The sequence below is a fragment of the Mirounga angustirostris genome, unplaced genomic scaffold, assembly GCF_029215605.1.
Source record: "Mirounga angustirostris isolate CCGP_5_RB_7025 unplaced genomic scaffold, mMirAng1.0.hap1 SCAF_9, whole genome shotgun sequence".
Lineage (NCBI taxonomy): Eukaryota > Metazoa > Chordata > Mammalia > Carnivora > Phocidae > Mirounga > Mirounga angustirostris.
In genome coordinates this window covers 40,657,180-40,679,861 of record NW_026991717.1, presented here as the reverse complement: position 1 = coordinate 40,679,861, position 22,682 = coordinate 40,657,180, and the positions used below count along the sequence as shown (strand labels likewise).

At 48.1% G+C, this 22,682-nt stretch overlaps 1 protein-coding gene across 3 annotated transcripts; it reads right to left on the bottom strand.

Moving 5' to 3' along the window:
• Positions 1-9,206: 9,206 nt before the first annotated feature.
• On the bottom strand, positions 9,207-22,400 carry CILP (cartilage intermediate layer protein). 3 transcript variants are annotated; one of them, XM_054513464.2, is made up of 8 exons: positions 22,232-22,400; positions 20,149-20,241; positions 19,207-19,476; positions 17,541-17,720; positions 16,835-17,149; positions 15,936-16,044; positions 14,873-15,030; positions 9,207-12,027 (listed from the first exon to the last, which is right to left on the bottom strand). In XM_054513464.2, the coding sequence occupies exons 1-8, from the start codon at positions 22,317-22,319 to the stop codon at positions 9,713-9,715; spliced, it is 3,528 nt and encodes a 1,175-aa protein (XP_054369439.2). In that variant the 5' UTR covers positions 22,320-22,400; the 3' UTR covers positions 9,207-9,712. The 3 variants fall into 3 exon arrangements, with proteins under 3 accessions (XP_054369439.2, XP_054369440.2, XP_054369441.2); XM_054513465.2 differs by lacking the exon at positions 19,207-19,476; XM_054513466.2 differs by lacking the exons at positions 19,207-19,476; positions 20,149-20,241 and having other exon boundaries at positions 22,232-22,306.
• Between the last annotated feature and the right edge of the window lie 282 nt (positions 22,401-22,682).

Genomic DNA, 22,682 nt, shown 5'->3' with positions numbered 1-22,682 from the left:
GAAAAACAAAGGGAGTTGTCAGCTGCTTGGGAATAGTCCTTGAAGTCTCCGTCCCGAGGTAGACTAACCACTTGGCTCCAATTATAGCCATTAACCTGGGAAATGAGGGAGAAGCCCCCATGTACTGTTCAATCCCTCTATGATGCAGGCTTGGAAGTGATGGTGATACCAGTTTCCAAGGGGATCATTAGGGTGCCAACTGGGGTCTTGAGGTGGTACAGCCTGGGCTTCAGTTGGAAACTGAAGCCACCTATGGGCTCATCCATCCCTTGATCCCCATTATCTTTCAACAGTGGCCAGGACCCCACATTTTTCTGCTTTGGAGAGGGTCTGATTTAAGAGAGGCATTACATGAGTTTGGAAAACTTTGAGGTCCCTTCGTCTCAGGTCTTGTAACGGCACCTCTCCTTGGTCCCCCTTGGAGCACTACCTGTTCTTGCAGAGGGTGAAGCCCTTGAGCACCAACAGGGGTTCCAGGATATCGTGGGACAGATACGGGGACCTGATCTTACCCTAGGAAGGTTGGAGCCAGGGATGGAGAGTCTCCTGTGGACTCCATTCGCCTACCACTTTTTTTTTTTTTTTTTTTTTTTTATTTATTTGACAGAGAGACACAGTGAGAGAGGGAACACAAGCAGGGGGAGCGGGAGAGGGAGAAGCAGGCTCTCCGCGGAGCAGGGAGCCTGATGTGGGACTTGACCCCAGGACCCTAGGACCATGACCTGAGCCGAAGGCAGACTCTTAACGACTGAGCCACCCAGGGGCCTGCCTACTACTTTTGATGTGGATATGGTGTTCCTTTGTTCCTTCCCCCAACCCCAACCCATGCAGGGGTGGGGGTGGGGGGTTGGAAGAGAGCAGCGATCAATGCCACACTGCTGAGATCAGAATGAAAGAAAATGCGCCTCCTTTTTCCCCATTAAAACCAGGAAGGCAAAGTCCCTCAGGGGGCCATGTCTCACCCTCCACCTTGTATTGTGGCCATGCCCCAGAACAAAGGAAAATGAGTTGCTTTTGACCAGTTAAAAACCAGGAAGGTGGGGCGCCTGGGTGGCTCAATCAAGCATCTGCCTTCAGCACAGATCATGATCTCAGGGTCCTGGGATTGAGTCCCACATCAGGCTTCCTGCTAAGCAGGGAGTCTGCTTCTCCCTTTCCCTCTACCCTTCCCTCCTGTTCGTGCTCTCTTGTGTGTGTGCGTGCTCTCTCTCAAATAAATAAATAAATAAATAATCTTTAAAAAAAAAAAGAAACACAAAAAAACAGGAAGACATCCAAGTAAGTGATACTGAGCAATTTACAGGTCTGCTACTCTTCCTGTAGCCTATAATGCCAGGAAGGGACTCTAAAGGAGTAAGGGTCTTGGTCAGGTCTATAAGAAAAGAGGAAAAGGCATCCCTTACCTCAATTTTTGTAGTTGATCAGGAAGACTTGGGAAGAGAGGAAAAAGCATCCCCCACCTCAGTTCCTCGTCATCTTTTCCTGTTGTGTGGCCCTAGCTACTCACTCAACTGACAGCCAGAGCCGTTGTCCTCTCTGCGAGGTGCTGGGAGCAGTCGCGCTTATCCAGGCTTGGCTGTACCTCCAGAGAGTGACCCTCGTTTCCCCACCCTTAACACTCCCTTAAAAGTCAATGGATACACTAGATTTCTTTTAGTAGAGTTGTTCTATCTGCCATAGCCACCTAATCATCTTTTAGTAGAATTGTTCTGCCTGGCAGAGCCACATGGAAGGACAAGATGGGGCACCCAGGGAGGGGAAATCCACCTGGGATAAGCCTTGATGGAACTGAAAAGTTGGGAGATCCTTTAAATCTTAGTTCTTTTGCCCTGCTTAGACATTTCTTCACACAGGTAGTGTAGCCAGTCTGAGGGGTGTTCTGGTAATGCCCAGGATAGGAGGAGTCAGAAACAGGAGACTGTTCCTCACTGTAACAGGGAACTGTGAGTGAGATCCCTTGGAGACCACCTGAATCACTCGCAAGAGAATGTCTGGGGGGACTGTCCGGGGCTTTCCCACTCGTTCTCCTAGGGAAGGAATCAGCCGAGAGAAGAGTAGTTAGTAGAGGGGTTTCTCTCTGGATGCCCGGATGGGCAAGTAAGGAACCAGGTCCCTCGAGAGGCTTCGGGTGTCCACCAAAGGGTAGCCTTGGTCAGGCCCCTCAATTGCTGCTCAGTTTTCTCTAGGTCCCTCACATCCAGTGATCTGCCCTGAAAGGAGTTCTGAGTCCTCACCAGACTGACATTCCCAACTTTTGTTGGGGGATCAGTCAGAAAGGAGCCCAGAGACCCTATCACCCGAGACTTGAGAATGTTAGCCTCGCTAATCGTTCTTACATGGCTGAGGGGTGCCCATTGTTTCAACAAACAAAATGGGGAGAGACTGAGACTTGCTGCCCACTACTCACTGTTAATTGTCCTTAACGATGGTGGAGATCCCGGATGAGCCCCCATAAATGTTACAGGATTTTTTCTCCGTTGGTGCCCGTGGTTCTTGGGTCACACTGCTTCCAAGAATGAAGAGGTAGACCAGACAGAGTGGAGGGCAGCAAAGCAAGCTTTATTGAGCGATAGCAAAGTGATAGTACAAAGAAAGCTCCGAAGGAGGGAGGGGACTTGAGAGGGTTGCCTCAGGAGTCGTTTTATTTTTAAATGAGCAAGTAATTGGAAGCTATCAAAAGTGACCAGATAGTTTTGAAAACAACAACAAAAAGCTTTTGAAGATGAAAAAATGTAATTGTTAAAATCATATGGATAAATTTAATTAGTATTTATATAGTGGCAAAACTATCTTCAAGTATTAGGACAAAATAAAGATATTTTCAGGTTAAAAAAAATTGATAGAACAAAGTTGGAGGACTCAGACTTCCTGGTTTCAGAACTTACTACAAAATTGCAGTAATCAAGACTTGTACTGTCATAAGAGTAGACATACACAGCAATAGAATAGAATTGAGAGTCTAGAAATAAACCCTCATATTCACAGTGAATTGATTTTCTTTTTTTAATATTTTATTTATTTATTTGGCAGAGAGAGACACAGTGAGAGAGAGAACACAAGCAGGGGGAGTGGGAGTGGGAGAAGCAGGCTTCCCACGGAGCAGGGAGCCTGATGCAGGGCTCGATCCTAGGACCCTGGGATCATGACCTGAGCCGAAGGCAGACGCTTAACAACTGAGCCACCCAGGCGCCCCATACAGTGAATTGATTTTCAACAAGAGTGCCAAGTCCATTCGATGGGAAAGAAGAATCTTTTTACCAAATGGTGCAGGGTCGACCAGATATCTACATACAAATGAAGTTGAAGATAGATATATATATACCTATCTCCAATATATGTAGCTATATGCAATCAAATATATAGATATATGTCTATCTCCATATATATAGATATATATAGATATACTCAAAATGAATCAAAGACCTAAATGTAATGCTAAAACTATAAAACTTTCAGAAGAAAATATAGATGTAAGTTCATGACCTTGGATTAGGCAACAGTTTCTTAGATATGACACCAGAAGTGTAAGCAACCAAAAATAAATAAGTAAATAAGACTTTATCAAAATTAACAACTTTTTTAGTATATGTGCTGCCGAAGCGAGCACCAAAATTAACAACTTTTGTGCTTCAAAGGACCCTATTAAGAATGTGAAAGGACAACCTACAAAATGAGAAAAAATATTTGCAAATCAAGTATTGATAAGGGTCTAGTATTTAATACTCAATAATAAAAAGACAACCCAATTTTAAAAAATGGGTGCTACAGACTGAATGTGTCCCCCCAAAATTCGTATCTTGAAACCTAATCTCCAGTGTGATGATATTAGGAGATGGGGGGTTTTGGGGAAGTGATTAGGTCATGAGGGTGGGGCCTCATTAATCGGATTAGTGCCCTTATATAAACTTGCCCCTTCCACCATGCATCTATGAACCAGGAAGTGGACTTTCACCAGATATCGGATCTGTTGGCACCTTTATTTTCGACTTCCAGCCTCCAGAACTATAAGAAATACATCTCTGTTACTTATAAGCCACCCAAGTCTTTGGTATTTTTGTTATAGCAGCCTGAGCAGATTAAGAAAATGGGCAAAGGATTTGAACAGACATTTCTTCAAAGGAGATATAGAAATGACCAGTAAGTATATGAAAAGATGCTCAACATCACTAGCCATTAGGGAAATACAAATCAAAACCACAATGAGATATTTCATACTTGCTAGATGGCTATCATTTGAAAGAGCAGAAAACACCAAATACTGGCAGGCATGTGGAGGAATTAGAACCCTCATGCTGATCAGAATATAAAATGAGGCAGCTGCCGTGGAAAACAATTTGACAGTTCCTCAAAAGTTAAACATAGAGTTACTACATGACCTAACAATTCTACTCCTGGGTATATACCTAAGAGAACCTAAAAGATATTTTCACACAAAAATTTGTACATTAGTGTTCATACCAGTGTTATTTAAAATAGGCAAAAAGTGGACACACTCAAATGTTCATCACGTGATAGATAAATGTGGTATGTTCAAACAATGGAATACTATTCAGCCATAATAAGTGACAAAATATCAATACATGCCAGGACCTGGGTGAACCTTGAAAACATTATGCTAAGTGAAAGAAGCCAGCCACAAAAGACCACATACTGTATGGATGCATTTATAAGAAATGTCCGGAATAGGCTAATCCACAAAGACAAAGTGGTTGCCAGGTGCTTGGTGGAGGAGGGATAGGGAGTGACTGCTAATATGTATGGGGTTTCTTCCTGGAATGAAATGTCTAGAATTAGAAAGTAATGGTGGTTTTTACAACTTTGTGAATACACTAAAAGCCACTGAATTGTGAATTTTATGTTATGTAGAATTATATTTCAATTTTAAAAATCTGATCATTCTACCAACAATAGACCTTCACTAAAATTATTTCTAAAAGGTATTCTTCAGGGGTGCCTGGATGGCTCAGCTGGTTAAGCATCTGATTGACTCTTGATCTCAGCTCAGGTCTTGATCTCAGGGTTGTGAGTTCAAGCCCTGTGTCAGGCCAGGCACTGGGTGTGGAGCCTACAAAAAAAAAAAAAAGATATTCTTCAAGAAGAAGAAAAATGACCTTAAAAGCAAGGTCTGAGGTGACAAACATGTAAATAAATCTAAATAAACATTGTATAGAGTAATTGTTTATTTTGGGGGCAAAACAACTAAAATAGTATAAGGGGTGAAGATGCAATTAACTTTGATTTTGTTAAAATCAGTATGTATAATAAAAATTCAAGAGAAAACACTAGAAGAATAGCAAAAGTGTAAAACTTCCAAATCAATATAAGGGGAAAAAGTGGAGTAAGAAAACTATTACTCAATCCAAAACCTGACAATAAGAGAAAAAGTGATTTAGAAAGAATCCAGCAAGTAAGATGGCAAAAACAAATCCAAACATAACTCTAATCACCATATGTATTTACCAAGCTCACAAGTTAAAAGACGAATTGTTAGATTTACTAAAATAAAATAAATTCCAGCTATAATGCTGCTTACAAGAAACACACCTTTAAAAGGATACAGAAAGTCAAAAAAGTAAAAAGATATAAGCAAATACAACCCAAGGAAAGTTGGGAGTTATATTATTAGACAAAACAGGCTTTAGGACAAAAAAAGCATTATAGGAACAAAGAACATAATTACATAATGATAAAAGATTCAACTTGCAAGAAGACACGAAAATTCAATACTTAATATGCATCCATTAAAATAGCTTCAAAATAGGGGCACCTGCGTGGCTCAGTCGGTTAAGGGGCTGCCTTCTGCTGGGGTCCTGATCTCAGGGTCCTCGGATGGAGCCCCTCAGTGGAGCACCCTGCTTAGTAGCGGGGAGTGTGCTTCTCCCTCTGCCTCTGCCCCTCCCCCCCCCATTCACTCTCTCTCACACCCTCTCTCTCAAATCAATTAAGTAGAATCTTAAATAGCTTCAAAATATGTAAAGCCAAAATTGAATCACGGGGAGAAATTAAGTGCACTACCAAGTGGAAGATTTCAACACACTCCTTATTCACTGAATTGAACCATTAACAAGTTTGAGTTAACGCACCCAGTGATTAGAGAATACACTCCCCCCACCCCACAACCAGCTGCACATAGAAACTACAGTGGTCAGGAAGAAAGACTCAACAGATTTCAAAGAACAGGTACCACACAGATCTTATTCAATGTATTTAAAATCCCCTGATGTTTGGAAATAAAAAACCCTCAACTTCCAGTAAACCTACAGTGATCCATCTGCTCACTATCCCCTTGAAGTATTCTTTACAACTCATCAGGATCCCCTTTCTCTGAGAATTTCCCCCACCTCCCCGCAACCACGACCGGCCAGTAGGACTGCCCTTTATGCCACCCCCCCCCCACTATGGCCGCCCCTGATTGGACCAGAGGTGGAGCTCCGTTCACTCTCTGTTCAGTACTCTCTGTTGTACTGTTCACTCTCACTAACTGGCTGATCAGCCCGTGTACAGCACGCTGAGACTGAAACCCCAGGGCTTTTCTAAAATGAATGTTCTGGGGGTCCCTGGCTGGCTCAGTCAGTTAAGTGGCTGCCTTTGGCTCAGGTCATGATCCCAGAGTCCTGAGATCGAGCCCCACATCAGGCTCCCTGCTCAGCGGAGAGCCTGCTTCTCCCTCTCTCTCTGCCTGCCTCTCTGCCTACTTGTGCTCTCTCTCTCTGTCAAATAAATAAATAAAATCTTAAAAAAATAAAATAAAATGAATGTTCTGTCCACCCAGTGTGTAGAGGCTCCACAGAGGAAGAGAACACCCAATGAATCATCAGCGGTTTGGTCAAGCAAAGGCATCCTGGTGTGTCTCTTAGCCTCACTGAAAATCATGCAAAAGACATTAGAGATGGTTTAGATTCTAATCGAGACTAACTCCTTCATTTAAAAAAATATTCATTCATTCATTCATTCATTCATTCATTCATTTGTTTTTATTTATTTTTATTTTTAAAGATCCTATTTATTTATTTGACAGAGAGAGACACACACAGAGAGAGAGGGAACACAAGCAGGGGGAGTGGGAGAGGGAAAAGCAGGCTTCCCGCCAAGCAGGGAGCCCGATGTGGAGCTCCATCCCAGGACCCTGGGATCACAACCCGAGCAGAAGCAGACGCTTAACGACTGAGCCACCCAGGCGCCCCTCATTCATTTATTTTTGAGATAGAATGGGCATATAACATCGTGTTAGTTTTAAGTATACAACCAACTCTTTCATTTATAGATGAGGAAAATGAGGTCGCGGAGAAATCCACTTGACCAAAATCACACTGCTAGCAGGGAGCACCTCTGTCTGTGGAAGCAAGATGCTTAGAGATTAGGTAACATAAGTTCAACTCAATAGTGTTTCCTCATCTGAAAGTGAGGTATCTTCCACCCCCCTACCAGCCTCTACCCTTGGTTTTGCACAAGCTGTTTCTGCTTGTGCCCCTGCACCTGACAGCCACACCTTCAGCAAACCAGCTCCTTGCTGTCGTTCAAATTAGATGTCACCTCCTCCAGGAAGCCTTCTCTGACGACCATCCCTTCCAAGTCTGGTGCCACTGTGTGTACTATATTCCGTATATACATAAAGGCCGCTCTAGCTGCACACATAGCTTGGCAGAGAGTAGTAGGCACTCAGTAAATATTTGGTGAGTGAAGAAAAACATCAGGTACCAACTGCTGCATGCTGGACACCACTGATTCAGGTCCTCAGTGGACAACAGAAAGGGAAGGGCATGGGCTGAGAGAACCCACTTTTTCCAGCCCCCTCTCTGCGAGTTTGAAGGGAACTGGGTGGTCAGGTTGAAGCACCACGTGCTGGCTCCCGAAGCAGTGAGGAATCCGTGCTGCAGATAGTTGAATACTTGACCCCTCGGCAGGGGCATCAGGTTCCCCAAATAGTCAGTGATGGCCGCTCCCCAGAAAGTGTTGTTGGAAGTGGGTCAAGGAGCAATCCCAAGGCCACTAGGCCCCAGCCCTGCATTCACTCACTTTCTCAGAGGTCATGAGGATAGGGTGCTCAGCCAGAGAAATTTCCAGTTGATTATGAACCAAACCCCTGGGTGCTGGGCAGATGCTGATCCAAGAGCCTAAAATCCAGTCCAGGCCAGAGGTGGCCAAAAAGGAGCTGCAACTGGGCCGGCCAGGAGATGAAGGAAAGCTTTCTATCCTGATTATGAACAATGCCCTCTCCTCCCTGAGTCCCCTTGGCGTCTTTTCTGAGAGATTCTGGAGAGGTTGGGAGAGGGGCAGTCTGCCTCTTACCCAACACTACACTCTACCACCCTGACTCTAGATGCCTCCAAGATTACTCTGGCGCCATGCACTGGCCTCTGATTTACTATTTTAAACCAAATACTTTTTCCAAAAACAAAACCCTGTCCATTTGGACCAGTAGTTTTACTCAAGGAACAGGGACTATTATACACAACAAAGATCTGGTATCTGGAAAAGCTGGGCGTCTTTAGAAGAGCTTGGAATAAAATTAAAAAGAAAAAAAGCCCATCATTTCTGAGTGAGGTCAGCCAGCACAGCTGGAGAAGGCAGCAAGCAGTGGGGGGTCACTGAAGGAGCACTTGGCCAGCTTACCTGACCCTGGGCCAAAACATTGTATAAGCTCCCCAGTATTGGAGAGAAAGAAAGAAAGAAAGAAAAATAAATAAATAAAAAATAGGACATGTTTTTAGCTTTGCTCAGGAGCCCAGAACATACTCACAACTCCAGGAATCTCTGCTCTTCTCTGCAAGTGGAAAATATGATCCATGAGAACAAACTTGATCACCAGAGTGTGTGCCTAGTTCCTCAACCCTGTAACTGGGTGGCGGGGCTGGGGGGTGGGGGCTGTGCCTCCTGCCACCTTGTGACCACTTTCCAGAATCTCCTCTGTCCCTCAGAGCAGCTGACTCTCTTTATTGGTTAAGAGACAGGACAGGGGCCTCAAAAACAAGTACAAAATGAGCATTTATTGACATCTGCTCTGGGGTACACTGGGCTTCTAGGAAGAACAAAAGTAAATGTAAAGGGAAATGCACTAATATAATTAGCAAACTATTGCAGTTGTGGATGTGAAATGTTCTTTCCAGACTTGGTAGAGGAGCTACAATTACCCTGTATCCGACAGCTTAACATGGAATGTATACTAGAGTTCCAAACTCAGCAAAGAAATAAATAAGTTATTTACATTTCAAGTAAAAATATTGTAGTTTATTCCTTTATTTCACCATCATTTATATGTGTCAACTGTGATAGAGGCCTTTCTGACATCCTGTAGACCAAGGCCAAGAAATATGCCTTATATTGGTTACTTGGTCTTTAACATCAGGTTATCATTATTGTAGAGGTGAGCAAAACCCTGCAAAAAGAGAAGGAAGTACATTTTCGTCGATGGCCATAGATTTTACCAATGGTCAATTTCTTGTGTTTCTTGTAAACAGGACAAAAAGACTTTATTTTGACATTTGGGGGGGCTACGGCCTATCAGTATCATGGGATAAAGACAGTAAAAAAAGGCGTGAAGAAACAAACAAGCAAACTGCACCAGAACAGATGTGCTTAAATTAACCAAGTGACAGTTTATGCATCAGTCTCACAATGGCTGTTGCATGAGGTGGGGGAAGAAAAGTACCAAGAGACTTAGTTGCTTAGAGGCTGCAGAGCAACCCCAGGAAACCTCAGAGAGGCCCCCCGCCTAGCGCTGGCGCTGGCCACGCCTACTAGCCCGTTGCTGTCTCCGTGAGGACACCCTTCCTCTGACAGTGTTTGTGGCAGGGGGCTGGGCAGGGGGGCTTTGGAGGTACTGGAAGGCACTCTGGCGGCCCACTTGCCTCTCTACGCAGTTGAAGGTGAGGGCCACTCCCACGTTGCTCTTCATGACTCTGGAGGAGCCATCGGATGTGCCATCAAAGCACCGGCCAAGTGCAATCTCCTTGGCCGTGTGAGGGTCCTGGTCAGTGACAGTATAGATGCCATAGTTGTGGCCCAGTGGATCCAGGGGTGCCAGCATGGTGTACTCACTGGTGTCATTGTTGACTGCTAGCGGTAGGTGGTTGACCAGGTACTCGTGAAGCATGGAGTTCACACTGGCTCGATAGCAGCTGCCCTGAGGGATGACCTTCACCAGTGTGCGGTCCACGCGGTCCTGGTCATAGAGCATCCCACTGCACTTGAACTCTAAACAGGCAGATGAGACATTGGGCTGGTCCCTGTCCCGTGTGCTCTTCACATCCCGGATTCCATACAACTTCCCCACTGTCTGCCGGTGGGTGCCTCCCATGTTGCGGGATCGCACGTTCACCTCCACTGGCCCCACGATCTTCACCTTGATGTAGCAGGCCCTAAACTCCATTGGCTTGGGCCACCATGCCAGGTAGTCTTCAGTCCAGCTCATAGGGTCATCCTCGTTGAAGGGGACAGTGTTGTAGTCATACCGATCCCCCTCAATCTGGTAGAACCGGAAGTGGGCAGCACTGGGTGGTGCCTCCTCACATGCCCGGAGGTTCTCAAGGGCATAGATGGGCCCATTGCTCTCCTCAGCTGAACTGGGCCTTGGCTTGGCCATGCTGATCTGGAAAGCTGTCTTCTTCACCTGTGGGTCCTCATGATCTGTCCGACGGTATTTGAGCTTATTAAGATAGGGCTGAGGGACACCAATTGCATTTGGGTTGAATTTAGGAGAAGACTGTACCGCTTCCAGTTCTTCCCCAGCCAGGCTTGCCAAGACATAGGCGGAATAGGCATCAGGGGACTGGTCATCACAGAAGGCAGGCAGACAGGCCCCATTGGGCCCTGTGATGACACTGTCAAAGCGGCCCCAGGCCCTGGGGTTGGACGAGAAGCCCGTCCTGGGCTCCAGGTTGATCGCAGAGACCACAACCCCCTGGATCTGCTCACTGGGCAAGAACCTCTCACTCCGGTAGGCCCTAACCTTGATAAAGCACCTCCTGCTTTCTGGGACATCCAGATTAAAGAGCCTCCTTTCACGGATCTCCATGTTGCCAACCAGGAAGGTTCTCTCTTCCCTTTTGCCCCGCCTTTGTCTTTCAAATTTGAAGTCACCTTCCTCCTCCCACAACCCTGTGTCTGGGTTGAGCGACCAGAGTTGCATTGTGGGCACGTGTTCTGGCATCTTGACCTGGGTCGAGTCAAGGTGGACCTTCACGTTGCCAACATTAAGTGACTCTGAGGTGGCCTCGTCTGTGAAGTCCACAGAGAACATACCATATGTCCGAAGGGGGAACGTGTCTCCTTCATCATTGATGAAGTTCAGGTCACTCTGGGCAGCCGTGGCTGTGGAAATATTCCGAGGATCCAGGAAGGTCACACTGGCCTTTACTTTTCCTGTGTAGGGCTCTCCATTCTGCCTATAGAAACTCTTGGATGGGATCTCCAGCTCAGCCATAGGGTCTTCTCCAGCCACCTCCCCTAGGGGGATAATGTTGGTGTCCATGGCCTCCAAGGTGATGGGCTCTTTCTTCCGAAGCATCTTGATCTCGTGGAACACCGCACTCCCCTTCTTGTTGAAGGGCAGCACTTTAGTGGTGTTGACGAATTTCTGCATCCTGTCCACAAATGTGAGCACCAACCTCTCCGTGTCCTGGGGAACATGGAGGGTGAAAGTGCCTTTGTAGCCAGTCATGCTCACACGGTTGCTCCCCATGTACACGTGGCCAAAGCGCATGGGTTCCCCATTGTCAGCAGCACTGACGCGGCCACGCACAATACTCCGGGTCTCCGTACACCGCAGACAGCTGCACTCTATGGCCACCTTGGTGGGCAGGGTGTACCCGCTGCATTGGATCTCCCTTTCCTCAGTTTTGGAGATGCCACAGCAGTGCTCCACAGCATCCCGGCACCTGATAGCCTTATCCTGCTGCCCTGCACAGGTCTTGACGGGGCAATGGCCCACGTCATAGTAGAAGGAGTTGGTGGCATTCTGGAAGCAATCATGGGGCAGCCGGATAAGGTAGCTCTCAGGGGTTGGATTGCAAGGAGTCTCATCAGCAGCTGTGGAGGGAAACAATGTGAATATTAAAAGTAAGTCCGTGTCCTACACAAAAGGGTACCCTTACCTCACCTCTCTGGAGGGCTTTATGGTTTTCAAAGTACTTTTTTTTTTTTTAAGATTTTATTTATTTATTTATTTGACACAGAGAGAGAGACAGCAAGGGAGGGAACACAAGCAGGAGGAGTGGGAGAGGGAGAAGCAGGCTTCCCGCTGAGCAGGGAGCCCGATGCGGGACTCGATCCCAGGACCCTGGGATCATGACCTGAGCCGAAGGCAGACGCTTAACAACTGAGCCAGCCAGGCGCCCGGTTTTCAAAGTACTTGCATATCCCTGATCCTGATTCTCACAGAACTCTTCTGAGGGAGATGGAATAACCATTATTTTTTTTTATCATTTTTAAAAAAGATTGTATTTATTTATTTGTCAGAGAGAGAGCACAAAGCAGGGGGAGCAGCAGGCAGAGGGAGAAGCAGGCTCCCCGCTGAGCAAGGAGCCCGACTGGGACTTGATCCCAGGATCCTGGGATCATGACCCGAGCTGAAGGCAGACACTTAACGACTGAGCCACCCAGGTGTCCCTGGAATAGCCATTATTAATCCCATTTTATATATACGGAAATGGAGTTGGTTACTGAGACCATTAGAGTCACGGCTCTCAGTAGAGGGGTCTTGAAAATGTGTGAGAGTGTTTTGAGTTACCACTAAAATTGAGAGGCTACGGGCATGTAGTGGGTGGGGTGGGGGCTAGGCCTTGCTGCCCTGTGTCCTGCGAGGGCCTGGCACTGCTCTGCATGAAGAATTTGTCTGCATGAAGTTCATGTATCCCAGCAGATAGTCATGTAGGTGGAAAACCTGTTTCAAATGATCAGAGCCTACTATTTTTTATGTGGCTTTAACCATCCATTGAATTTTTATTTTCTATTTTTATTTTATTTTATTTTATTTAAGATTTTATTTATTTATTAGAGAGAGAGAGCATGAGAGGGGGGAGGGTCAGAGGGAGAAGCAGACTCCCTGCCGAGCAAGGAGCCCGATGCGGGACTTGATCCCGGGACTCCAGGATCATGACCTGAGCCGAAGGCAGCCGCTTAACCAACTGAGCCACCCAGGCGCCCCATACATTGAATTTTTAAAGAACACAACTGCCATATAAATCAAGTTAAGATTGTGCTTGGTTTAGCTTGGAACTATACCAAGAATTGTTCCTTGTCTCAGGAAAACCGCATACCTGCAGGAGCATTACCCAAGGAAGGTGAACCTCCAATATTATACTCCTGTATCCATCAGGATTTGTAGCTGTTGCATTCGTGGTGACTGGATTTAAGTGCAAGTGTCTGACCTCTGGGTTAGCCTTCTCATGTTGTTATGCCAAAAACATCTACACATTGAATTATATACACTGTTTTGAATTAGAGTTATTTTCTTTTTTCTTTATGTTATAGTTCGGGCCATGCGCACATGTATTTAGAAATTATATGTAGTTATTATCTATCAGTTTGACTTCAGAATGGTAAGTCAGTGTTACAGTAACTGTCACAGGTGGGAGCATTGGTTTTATGGATTGGGAACCACTGTGGAGGGGGCTCCACATCTCCTCTCCAGTGGTCCCAATGCCCTGTGTCCTGTCTGCCCTGAGGTCTGGTGCTCAGTGTTCTCGGAGTCCATGAAATATTTCAGAATCCTTCCAATCAATTTTTTCTCTCCTGCCTTTTGTTTAGTTTTATTTAGGCCAATTATTACTATTATTATTTTATTTGAGAGAGAGAGCGAGAGAGAACATGAACAGGAGGGAGGGGCAGAGGGAGAAGGAGAAGCAGACTCCCCACTGAGCAGGGAACCAGAGGCAGGGCTCGATCCCAGGACTCCAGGATCATTACCTGAGTGGAAGGCAGACGCCCAACCCATTAAGCCACCCGGGCGCCTCTAGGCCAACTATTAAGATCTCCTCCTCCCCGCCCTCCCACCCCCCACTTTGCAAGTACAGGTTCCTGATTGGTCTTGGCCTCGAGTCTCTCCCCCTCCAGATCACTTCTTAAAGCCAGCTCTAATCAGGTCACCCTCTTCTGTAAACCTTAGCTCACGCTGGCCCCTTGATCTAGAGAGGCCAGCCCTCTAGACCTCCATACACACAGTCCTTGGCCATTATTCAAGGCCGGGGGTTCACAACATTGGCTGCAAATTAGAATCACCTGGGGGAGATTTTAATCTGTGCATGCCTAGACCATATCCCAAACCCATGACATCAGACTCTCTGGAGGTAAGACCCAGTCATCAGTATTTTTAAAAATTCAGCAGGTGATCCCAATGAGTAGCCAAGGCTGTGACCCACTATTTAAACTCCAGCTGAAAAGCTGATCCCTCAAGCAGTCATCCAAGGTCACTCACACTGAAAGGTCTTTGTGTCTCATCTTTTTTTTTTTTTAAGGTTTTATTTATTTATTTGACAGATAGAGACATGGTGAGAGAGGGAACACAAGCAAGGGGAGTGGGAGAGGGAGAAGCAGGGAGCCCGATGTGGGGCTCGATCCCAGGACCCTGGGATCATGACCTGAACTGAAGGCAAACGCCTAACGACTGAGCCACCCAGGCACCCTTCTGTGTCTCATCTTATCTCCTGTTTTAGTGCATTTTTCTATCTTTACTTATTTGTCTCTTATTTCTGTTTCTTCACCCTCTTGGACTGGCAGCTCCGTGAGGGGAGGCTTCAGGACTGTGAGATCTTTGTATCCCAGAGGGCATAGCACTGTGCACAGCACAGAAAAGCCCGAGCTTTTACTGCCTAAATATGGCCACTTGGGTGCTCCCCCGGCCCTGTGGCAGACTCAGGGACGCTGACAGGCTTACCTATGACAGTCAGCTGGGCCACCTGCGACTTCACAGCCCCAGCATCACTCTGCGCCTTGCAGAAGTACTCGCCAGCCTGGTCCTGTTGCAGGTTCCTCAGCACCAGCTTACTCTCATGCTTGTAGAGGGAGGGGTCCAGCAGCGTGTCATTGTGGTACCTGCAAGGAATGGAGCAGAGCCTGAGGGGATGGTGGGAGAGCAGGTACCCCTGGGGAGAGGGCCAGGAGCCAGCTGTCGGGGAGGCAGATGATGCCTGGGGCCCTGCGGATGCTAACACCACCTGTGACTTAGCTCATCCAAGAGCACTGACTGGCCTGGGAGTCAAGGGACTTCATTCTGAGTCCCAGCCTCACTACTACCTGGCTGTGGATCCTTGGACAAATCATCTCACCTCTCTGAGATTTAGCCTCCTGGTCTGTGATTCCCTAGCTGACTTCACAGAATTGCTGGAGCATCAGACAAGACAATGGCTGTGAAATAAATATCTGTGAAGGCTAGAGGACTCAGCCCTCGGGGACTCTGACCTGGCGTGCTTTTGTGAGGGGAAGCAGGGCTGGGGAACCTTGTTCTGTGTCCCAAGGATATCCAAGTCAGGACCCTGAGACCAGAGCTGCTCTGTGGGGACCCCAGCTGCAAGAGGATAGTAACAGGGCTGGCTGGTTGATGGGGTGACCTCAACCCCACTGGCTCCCACTTATAAATGCCAACCTGTGGGCTCTGTGCCAAGGCCTTACAAATAACTTTATTCTGTTGGTTATTGTTATGATTAATAAGTCCAGACCCAGGGGCGCCTGGGTGGCTCAGCTGGTTAAGTGGCTGCCTTCGGCTCAGGTCATGATCCCAGGGTCCTGGGATCGAGCCCCGCATCAGGCTCCTTGCTCGGCGGGGAGCCTGCTTCTCCCTCTCCCTCTGCCAGCCTCTCTGCCTACTTGTGCTCTCTCTCTATCTCTCTGTCAAATAAATAAATAAAATCTTTAAAAAATAATAATAGTAAGTCCAGACCCAGTGTAAGAAAGGTCTGGTCTCCAAGAAGACTTGGCAAGGAAACTGGCAGAACACTCACCAGAAATACTTGTCCGGACTGGGCTTCCCCGTGGCCTTACAGCAAAGGGACACACTCTGCCCAGCTCTCCGTGCTTTTGTCTCTGGGTTCTTCACGATATATGGAGTCTCTGGGACAGGAGACAAGAAATGGTGATTTGGTTTTTTTCTCTGTGGCAGATTGTCTAGAGCCTTGCTCCCTCAAGTTTTTTGCTGTGTGTTAAAATTGTATGACTTTATGCCTCCTCCCACTCCTAGCTCCTCTCTAATGGAAGTGATCCAGAATGGAGTCCACCCACTCCACACCCTCGGCCTAGGATCAGCTTCTGCAGCCTCTCAAGCAGCATTTGGGTGGGGCAGTAGAGAACCAAGGGGACCTTGTGCAAGCCAAGATTCCTAAGCACTGCCTTGGGACAGAGCTGGCTGTTTTGAATAGTGCAATACTCCCATTCTGCTGCCTCCAGCAGAATGTGCTGGCCATTCTGCACCATTTCTGGATTCCCCCAGCCTGTCTATAAACTCCAAATCTCATAATGTATTATAACTGACTATTTTAGATAAGGTGGCCAGGAAAGAATTCATACATTTGAGAGATCAATCCATGTCGACATCTGTGGGAAGAATACTCCAAGCAGAGTATATAGCAAGTGCAAGGGCCCTGAGGCAGGAGTGTGCCTGCATGTTTGAGGAACAGCTAGGAGGCTATTCTGGCTGGAGTAGAGTGACTCAGTGGGGGTGGAAGGGAGAGTAACGGAAGAGGAGAACAGAGAAGTATGGGGGAGCCAGATGATGTAGAGCCTTGTGGGTCATGGTAAGGATTTGGGAATTTACTCTGTAAGCTGCTAAGCCAGCTCTTAGCACTATGATCCCTTTATTTAAAAGTCTAGCCTTCCTGTCCAGCTCTTCCCCGGAGAACAGTACCTGCCCTCCTGAACTCCGCATTGACAGTGGCTGTTTTTAGGCTAGTCTTGGGCATCGTGAGCATGATGGGGGCAAACTTGGCCTTTGTGATCTTCAGAATGCTTTTGCCATCAGGGCACAAGCCAGGGACTCGGAACCTCCCATTGCTGTCTGTCTTGGTCAGTGGCTTAGGCGTCTTAGTCAGCAGGTAGACAGTGGCCCCTGAGGCTGGGGCACCCCCAGGGAGGGAGACAGCTCCGTGTAGCATGAAGTCCTGGCACATGCAGGCATCACAGTCGGCATTCACCTGGCCCATGGGGCAGGTCAGGTCACAGGCTGTGGAAGAAGGGGCCACATCAGGAGGGCTTATGTGGATTCTGGCTCTCCTTCAGGCACATCTCAGCCTATGGACTCACACATGCTTCCCCTCCCCCTTAGGTCTTTGTTACCTCTCCTTATCAGCCTGCGTGACTAATTCCTATTCATCCTTCAAGACTTAGCCCAGGACACTTCCTCCAGGAAGCCATCCTTGATTCTCCTAAGTTACAATTGACCCTGCTCTGTGCTCCCACGTTATCCTCTATATCCCCCATCAGAGCACATAACAGATGCTCATTTAATTCTTGGGGAATGAATGAATCATTCTCAGTCTGACCCTCTGCCCTAACCTTCTAGGCTGCTGCAGCTCAGTTGCATGCCTTCCCAGCACCAGGAGCAAGAGTAGTACCTGTACAGGGCTGGTCCATGCAGAGCCGGCCCTCCTCAGAGGCCTCATTGCAGAGTGAAACAGTCTCTGCCAAGCAGGTGCGTGTTCGGGTCTGGACTCCAGTGTGACCACAAGCAGCAGAACACTTGCTCCAGTGAGACCATGGGGTCCAGACGCGCTCTGTGTCTCGGCGCAGGGACCCTGCAAAGAGGATCAGCAGATGGTCTGACTTGCCTCCCGAGGGGACTCTGTCAGGAAATCTGCCCCTGAGGCTGTTTTCTCTCAGAGAGACAGGGTCTTTCTTCACATCATAGACATCATTGATATTTATATTTACTGCAATGACTTTTCCAACAGATGAAAGTCAAGAGTCCTGAGGAAGTGGTGTCTCTAATTTGCACAGAGGTACCATATGGGCCAGGGGTGTCTCTGAGAGGGACTTGTTGGCCAAGCACTGGGACCTGGATATGCTGTCCTAGGATGTGCAGGGATAGCACCATCTTCCCTCCCCATCAGTGTGGAAACAGTCATATGTTCCTGTGGAAGGGCTCCCTCTGGGTCAGGGTCTGGGACCTCAGTGACTCAGACCTCACGCTTCCCCAGCCCCTCACCTCTGCTCTGAGGCCTGTGTGCAGCAATGGGGACCTTCGACCTTGCCCAGCCTGAGCTCCCACTCTGGATGACCACCACTGCCACCCAGGCCTGCGGGGTCAGGCCGTGCGCACCCACCCAGGAAGGGAGGGTGACCGTCTGAGAAGTGGGCAGTCTTGCAGCTGGCTCTGTATTATCCTATGTGGAGAGGGAGGATGTCGCGCATGAACTCTTGGACTCTGTAAACACCGACGTGAGTTCAAATCCCAGCTCCCCACTTATCAGCTGCAGAATTGTGAGAAATTACCTAACCTCTCCAGGTCTGGAGTAACTTGTCAAAATGGAGATTCCTCACAGGTCAGTTATAAAGACTGAGTGATGACTATAACGAGCCCAGTGTCTGGCACATAAGGGCGATAATAGAAACTAACACTGAGTGAACGTTCACCTGGGTTAAACCCGCTATATCCATTGTCTCATTTAATTCTCATAAAAACCCACATCAAGGTGTATTAATATTTACTAATTTTACCTGTTCTATTGGTGAGAAACCTGAGGCTCAGAGAGCTTCAGAAAATTTGCCTAAGGGGCGCCTGGGTGGCTCAGTCAGTTGAGCGTCTGCCTTCCGCTCCTGATCTGGGTCCTGGGATCTGCATCAGGCTTCCTGCTCAGCAGGGAGCCTGCTTCTCCCTCTCCCTCTGCCCCTCCCCATCACTCATTCTCTCGCTCTCTCTCTCAAATAAATAAATAAAATCTTTAAAATATAATAATAAAATTACATTAAAAAAAATTTGCCTAAGGAACACAGTTCAGATGGTAGACCCAAGATTCAAATGCAAGCAGCCCAACTCCGGAGCCTGTGGTCTTCACCTCCTTGCCACTCACACTCAATGAGTGGGTTGAACGGAAAGTACCCGTTGGCACAGAACATTCTTGGGAAGATCATGGCTCTCATGACATTAATGTGTTTCTCTGAGGGAGTCAAAGCCTGTGCATGGGTGTGATATCCAGAGTTCCTGTGGCCAGATGCCAATCCTGGCCTCTCCCTGTGCCAAGGCTGGTGGGAGGTGGGGGCTCAGGGACTGTCCGGGCTCACCTGGTGGGCAGAGGAAGCGCACGGTGTAATTGGAGCAGTTCTGGCCGGGCCGCTGCTCCCTGTTGAGGCACCAGAAGCCCTCATGGAGACTGCCATGGACCACCTGGCCAGTGCTGCCTGCAGGCATCCAGTCAGTGGTCCGAGCCTCTAGCCTCAGGGGGCGAGCACACACACGGCCCCCATAGTAGAATTGAATGGCATCCAGCCGCTCATAGTCACCCTGCCCCCCTGGGTGGTCGATGTTGAACCATGTTGTCCACTCACCAGGACCTGAGAGGTAGAGGCAGGTCAGGGAGGAGCCAGGCCCCAGAGCCTCAGGGGGAGCTCCATTCTTCTTTTCTGCTTAACTCCTGGGACTCACTCCTGATACCTCTCACCCACCCCCATTGGTCTCGGATGCTGTCGCATCTATCTCTCCAGCATCCCTCCAGCCTTTTAACCTTCCGCTCCCGCCACTCCATTAAAGCTCTCAGCAGCCCGGCTCTGCCATGTCAGTAACTCCCTGCCTGGTCTCTCTACTTCCAAGTTCCCCTCTTCCCACCCCCACCCCTCCCCGACACTGCAGTCAGGGTGAGCTTTCTCCGGGTGGCTTGGACCCCACCAGTCACCAGCTTTAAATCCCTTAGCCAGGCATTGAGGGTGAGCTGGTGAGCTGGCCCCGGCTATCTCTCCATCCTCATCCCCCCGCCCCCCACTGTCTCCCACCAGCGTGTGCTCTGGGCCCAGCAAGCTCTACAGCATTCCTGAATATGCCAGGCAGCTTCACATTCTAAGCTGTCCTATTTCCTAGGTCCATCTGCCTGGACAGAGATGTAGGTTAAATGCCTTGTAAAAGTGGGTTTCCATGGAAACCAGGACACGGTGCCCTGGCTTCAGAGATTCTCCCAGCAAGCTCAGTAAAGACCCCCTCTCTTGATCCTCCCTGCTCCAGCCACAACTCACTTTCCAGAGAGTCAACAGGCTTGGCAAAGATGCTGGAGGTCCTCCTCCCAGGCTGGACTCTTCTTACCGACTGGGTGAGCATGGTCTGCCTCCCTGAGGGCAAGGAGGAGAAGTGAGAGGCCAGGACTGTTAGTTACAAGGGCCCAGCAGCATCCTGCTACCCCAGCCTTTCAAGATGCAGGGAAGCAGGTGATGTGGTGGATGGAGCATGAGCACTGGACATGGGTTCAAATCTCCACTCTGCCACTACCTGGCTGTGCAACCTCACAGAAGCTTTATTCTTCTAATTGTGTTTCCCAGATCACAGGGCTGCATTAACAATTGCTACATCGTAGGGTTCCAGTGCCTATTCAGGGTGATAGTGAATGTAAAGAGACCTGGCATGGAGTGAGTGCATGCTCAGCAGATGTAGTTGTCTTTTTTTTTTTTTTTTTTTTAGATTTTATTTATTTATTTGACAGAGAGAGACATAGCGAGAGAGGGAACACAAGCAGGGGGAGTGGGAGAGGGAGAAGCAGGCTTCCCGCTGAGCAGGGAGAGCCCGATGCGGGGCTCGATCCCAGGACCCCGGGACCATGGCCTGAGCCGAAGGCCGACGCTTAACGACTGAGCCACCCAGGCACCCAGATGTAGTTGTCTTATTGCTCTTGTTCTAAAAATGGATCATCAGATGCTGCTGAGCAACCACTGGGCTGGGGCTCCTATGTTAGGATCTGAGCCTGTCCTTCTTGGCAGAATGGAGCCTTATTTTCCTCATCTGTAAAATGGAGATATTAATTCCCACCTCAGAGGATGGTGGTCCACTTGGTGTGAGAATTTCATGAGGTAGCTCAAGTAAACATCTCTGAAGTATGCGGAGATTGAGAGTGTGAGTTCCAGAGGCTCTGCCACGTCCTGTTTGACCTTGAGCCAGATACTTGACTCATTTGACCCCTGTTCCCTCATCATAAAATGAGGATAAGAATAGTTCTTGCCTCTAAGGCTTCTGGAGATTAAATAAGCTCATTCATAAAACCCACTGAGAGCAATGCCTAGCACGGTGTTTGCTGAGTAAGTGTCAGAACTCCTAAAGACAGGTACAGGGTCCTCAGGCCACAAGCAACTTTCAGCCCCACCCCATCTGAGGCTGGATTGGGGCCTCCTGAGTGGGGAAGGAGAAGGAGAGCAGAGAGCAGACAAGCTTTGAAAGGCAATTAATTCTCATGGGAGGAGCCAAATCAGAATTCTCTCTGCTGCTTAATTGGGGTGATAGGAGCTCTTTTAATCAAACTAATCTGATTTCCCCTCAGATGGCTGAATGTTAATCATCTTCACAAACGGCAGCTGTCAGGGTGGAAAGAGCAAGGTGGGAGGCGGGCGCACACGGGGTTTGGTAAAATGGTGAGACAGGCTTTGTTCCTGTTCAAGGGCTCACAAAGGCTGCAGGGCATGCAGCTTTACAAGAGGGCTTTGAGCATTTTTTGCCCTACTTGAGTAGGTCGTTAGAAATCAGGAGAGGCAGGGGTGATGCGAGAGAGCATAGAGGGCAGGGCTGGGAGCGCTGATGCTCGGGTGCACCAGGCATATGCCCTCTACCTGTTCCTTCAGGAACTCAGGGTCACCAGAGGATGGGGTCAGAGGGGACAAGGGGACCAGAAGGGGGTCTGGAATCTGTGAAATTCGGCTGCATGGTCTAAATGAAATTGAGCTTTAAGAGAAAAGAATTTTTATGAAACTAAAACCAGACCACACCCCAACCTGCTTCTGAGAACCCCGTGATCCCTTGTGATTCCCTTTTGCTGTGACTGCCAGGAATCTCAGAGCTAAATTTAGCACCCAGCAGTGATAACCCTCTTACCTTTTTCCTCCCTTTGAATGACAGCTAATCCCCCTCTTCATTTAAAAGATTCTGTTCTGTGGGTTTTAATATTGGGAACTATCTCAAATTCTCTGGGAAAACAAGCAGGGTATAAATTATTAATAAGTCTATAGACCAGCCTGAGGTCTTAAGGCCATTGCTGCGGCCCATAGTTGGGTCCCAGATCAGATATGACTTCACTATGACAAGTAGAAGCTTGGGAGAGAGCAGATACTTAGCCCATACCTGACACAGAGGTGACTTCCAGGACCAGGAAGAAGAACACCCAGGCCTTGGTCCCCACCATCTTTTCCCCAGGCCCTGTGGGAAACATGGCAGGAGATGGGTGAGGGTGCTTCAGAGTTGGGACCTCCTTGGAACGTAGTCCCCTGGGAAGTTTCTCAGATCCAATGACCTGCGAAGAAACAAAGCTTATCAGGTTCCACATTTCTGTGTCATCTCTTATGGCTTGAGCAGAACTATTTTTTGACCTATCGAGGGTGGATGGGTAGACAGAATAAAGTCTCATGGGAGGTAACACCTGCCCCAGTTGTGAATCTGGGCAGCTTGGGAGGTGCAGAGGCTCAGGATTTGAGTTCAAATAAGGCAAACCTGGATTCAGATCCAGGCTCCAGGACCCCATATCCAGATGGGGCACAAGGGAGAGCAGGGGTGAGGAAGTACCTTGCCAATGGGG

Bases quoted from the DNA above. Each gene is read 5' to 3' on its own strand.
- CILP (XM_054513464.2), bottom strand. From the start codon at position 22,319: ATGTTTCCCACAGGGCCTGGGGAAAAGATGGTGGGGACCAAGGCCTGG. The intron at 20,242-22,231 runs GTATGGGCTAAG...CCTTGCCCTCAG, and splicing joins GGAAGTCACCTCTGTGTCAG to GGAGGCAGACCATGCTCACC. The intron at 15,031-15,935 runs GTGAGTGTTCTG...CATTCCTTGCAG, and splicing joins AGTCCGGACAAGTATTTCTG to GTACCACAATGACACGCTGC.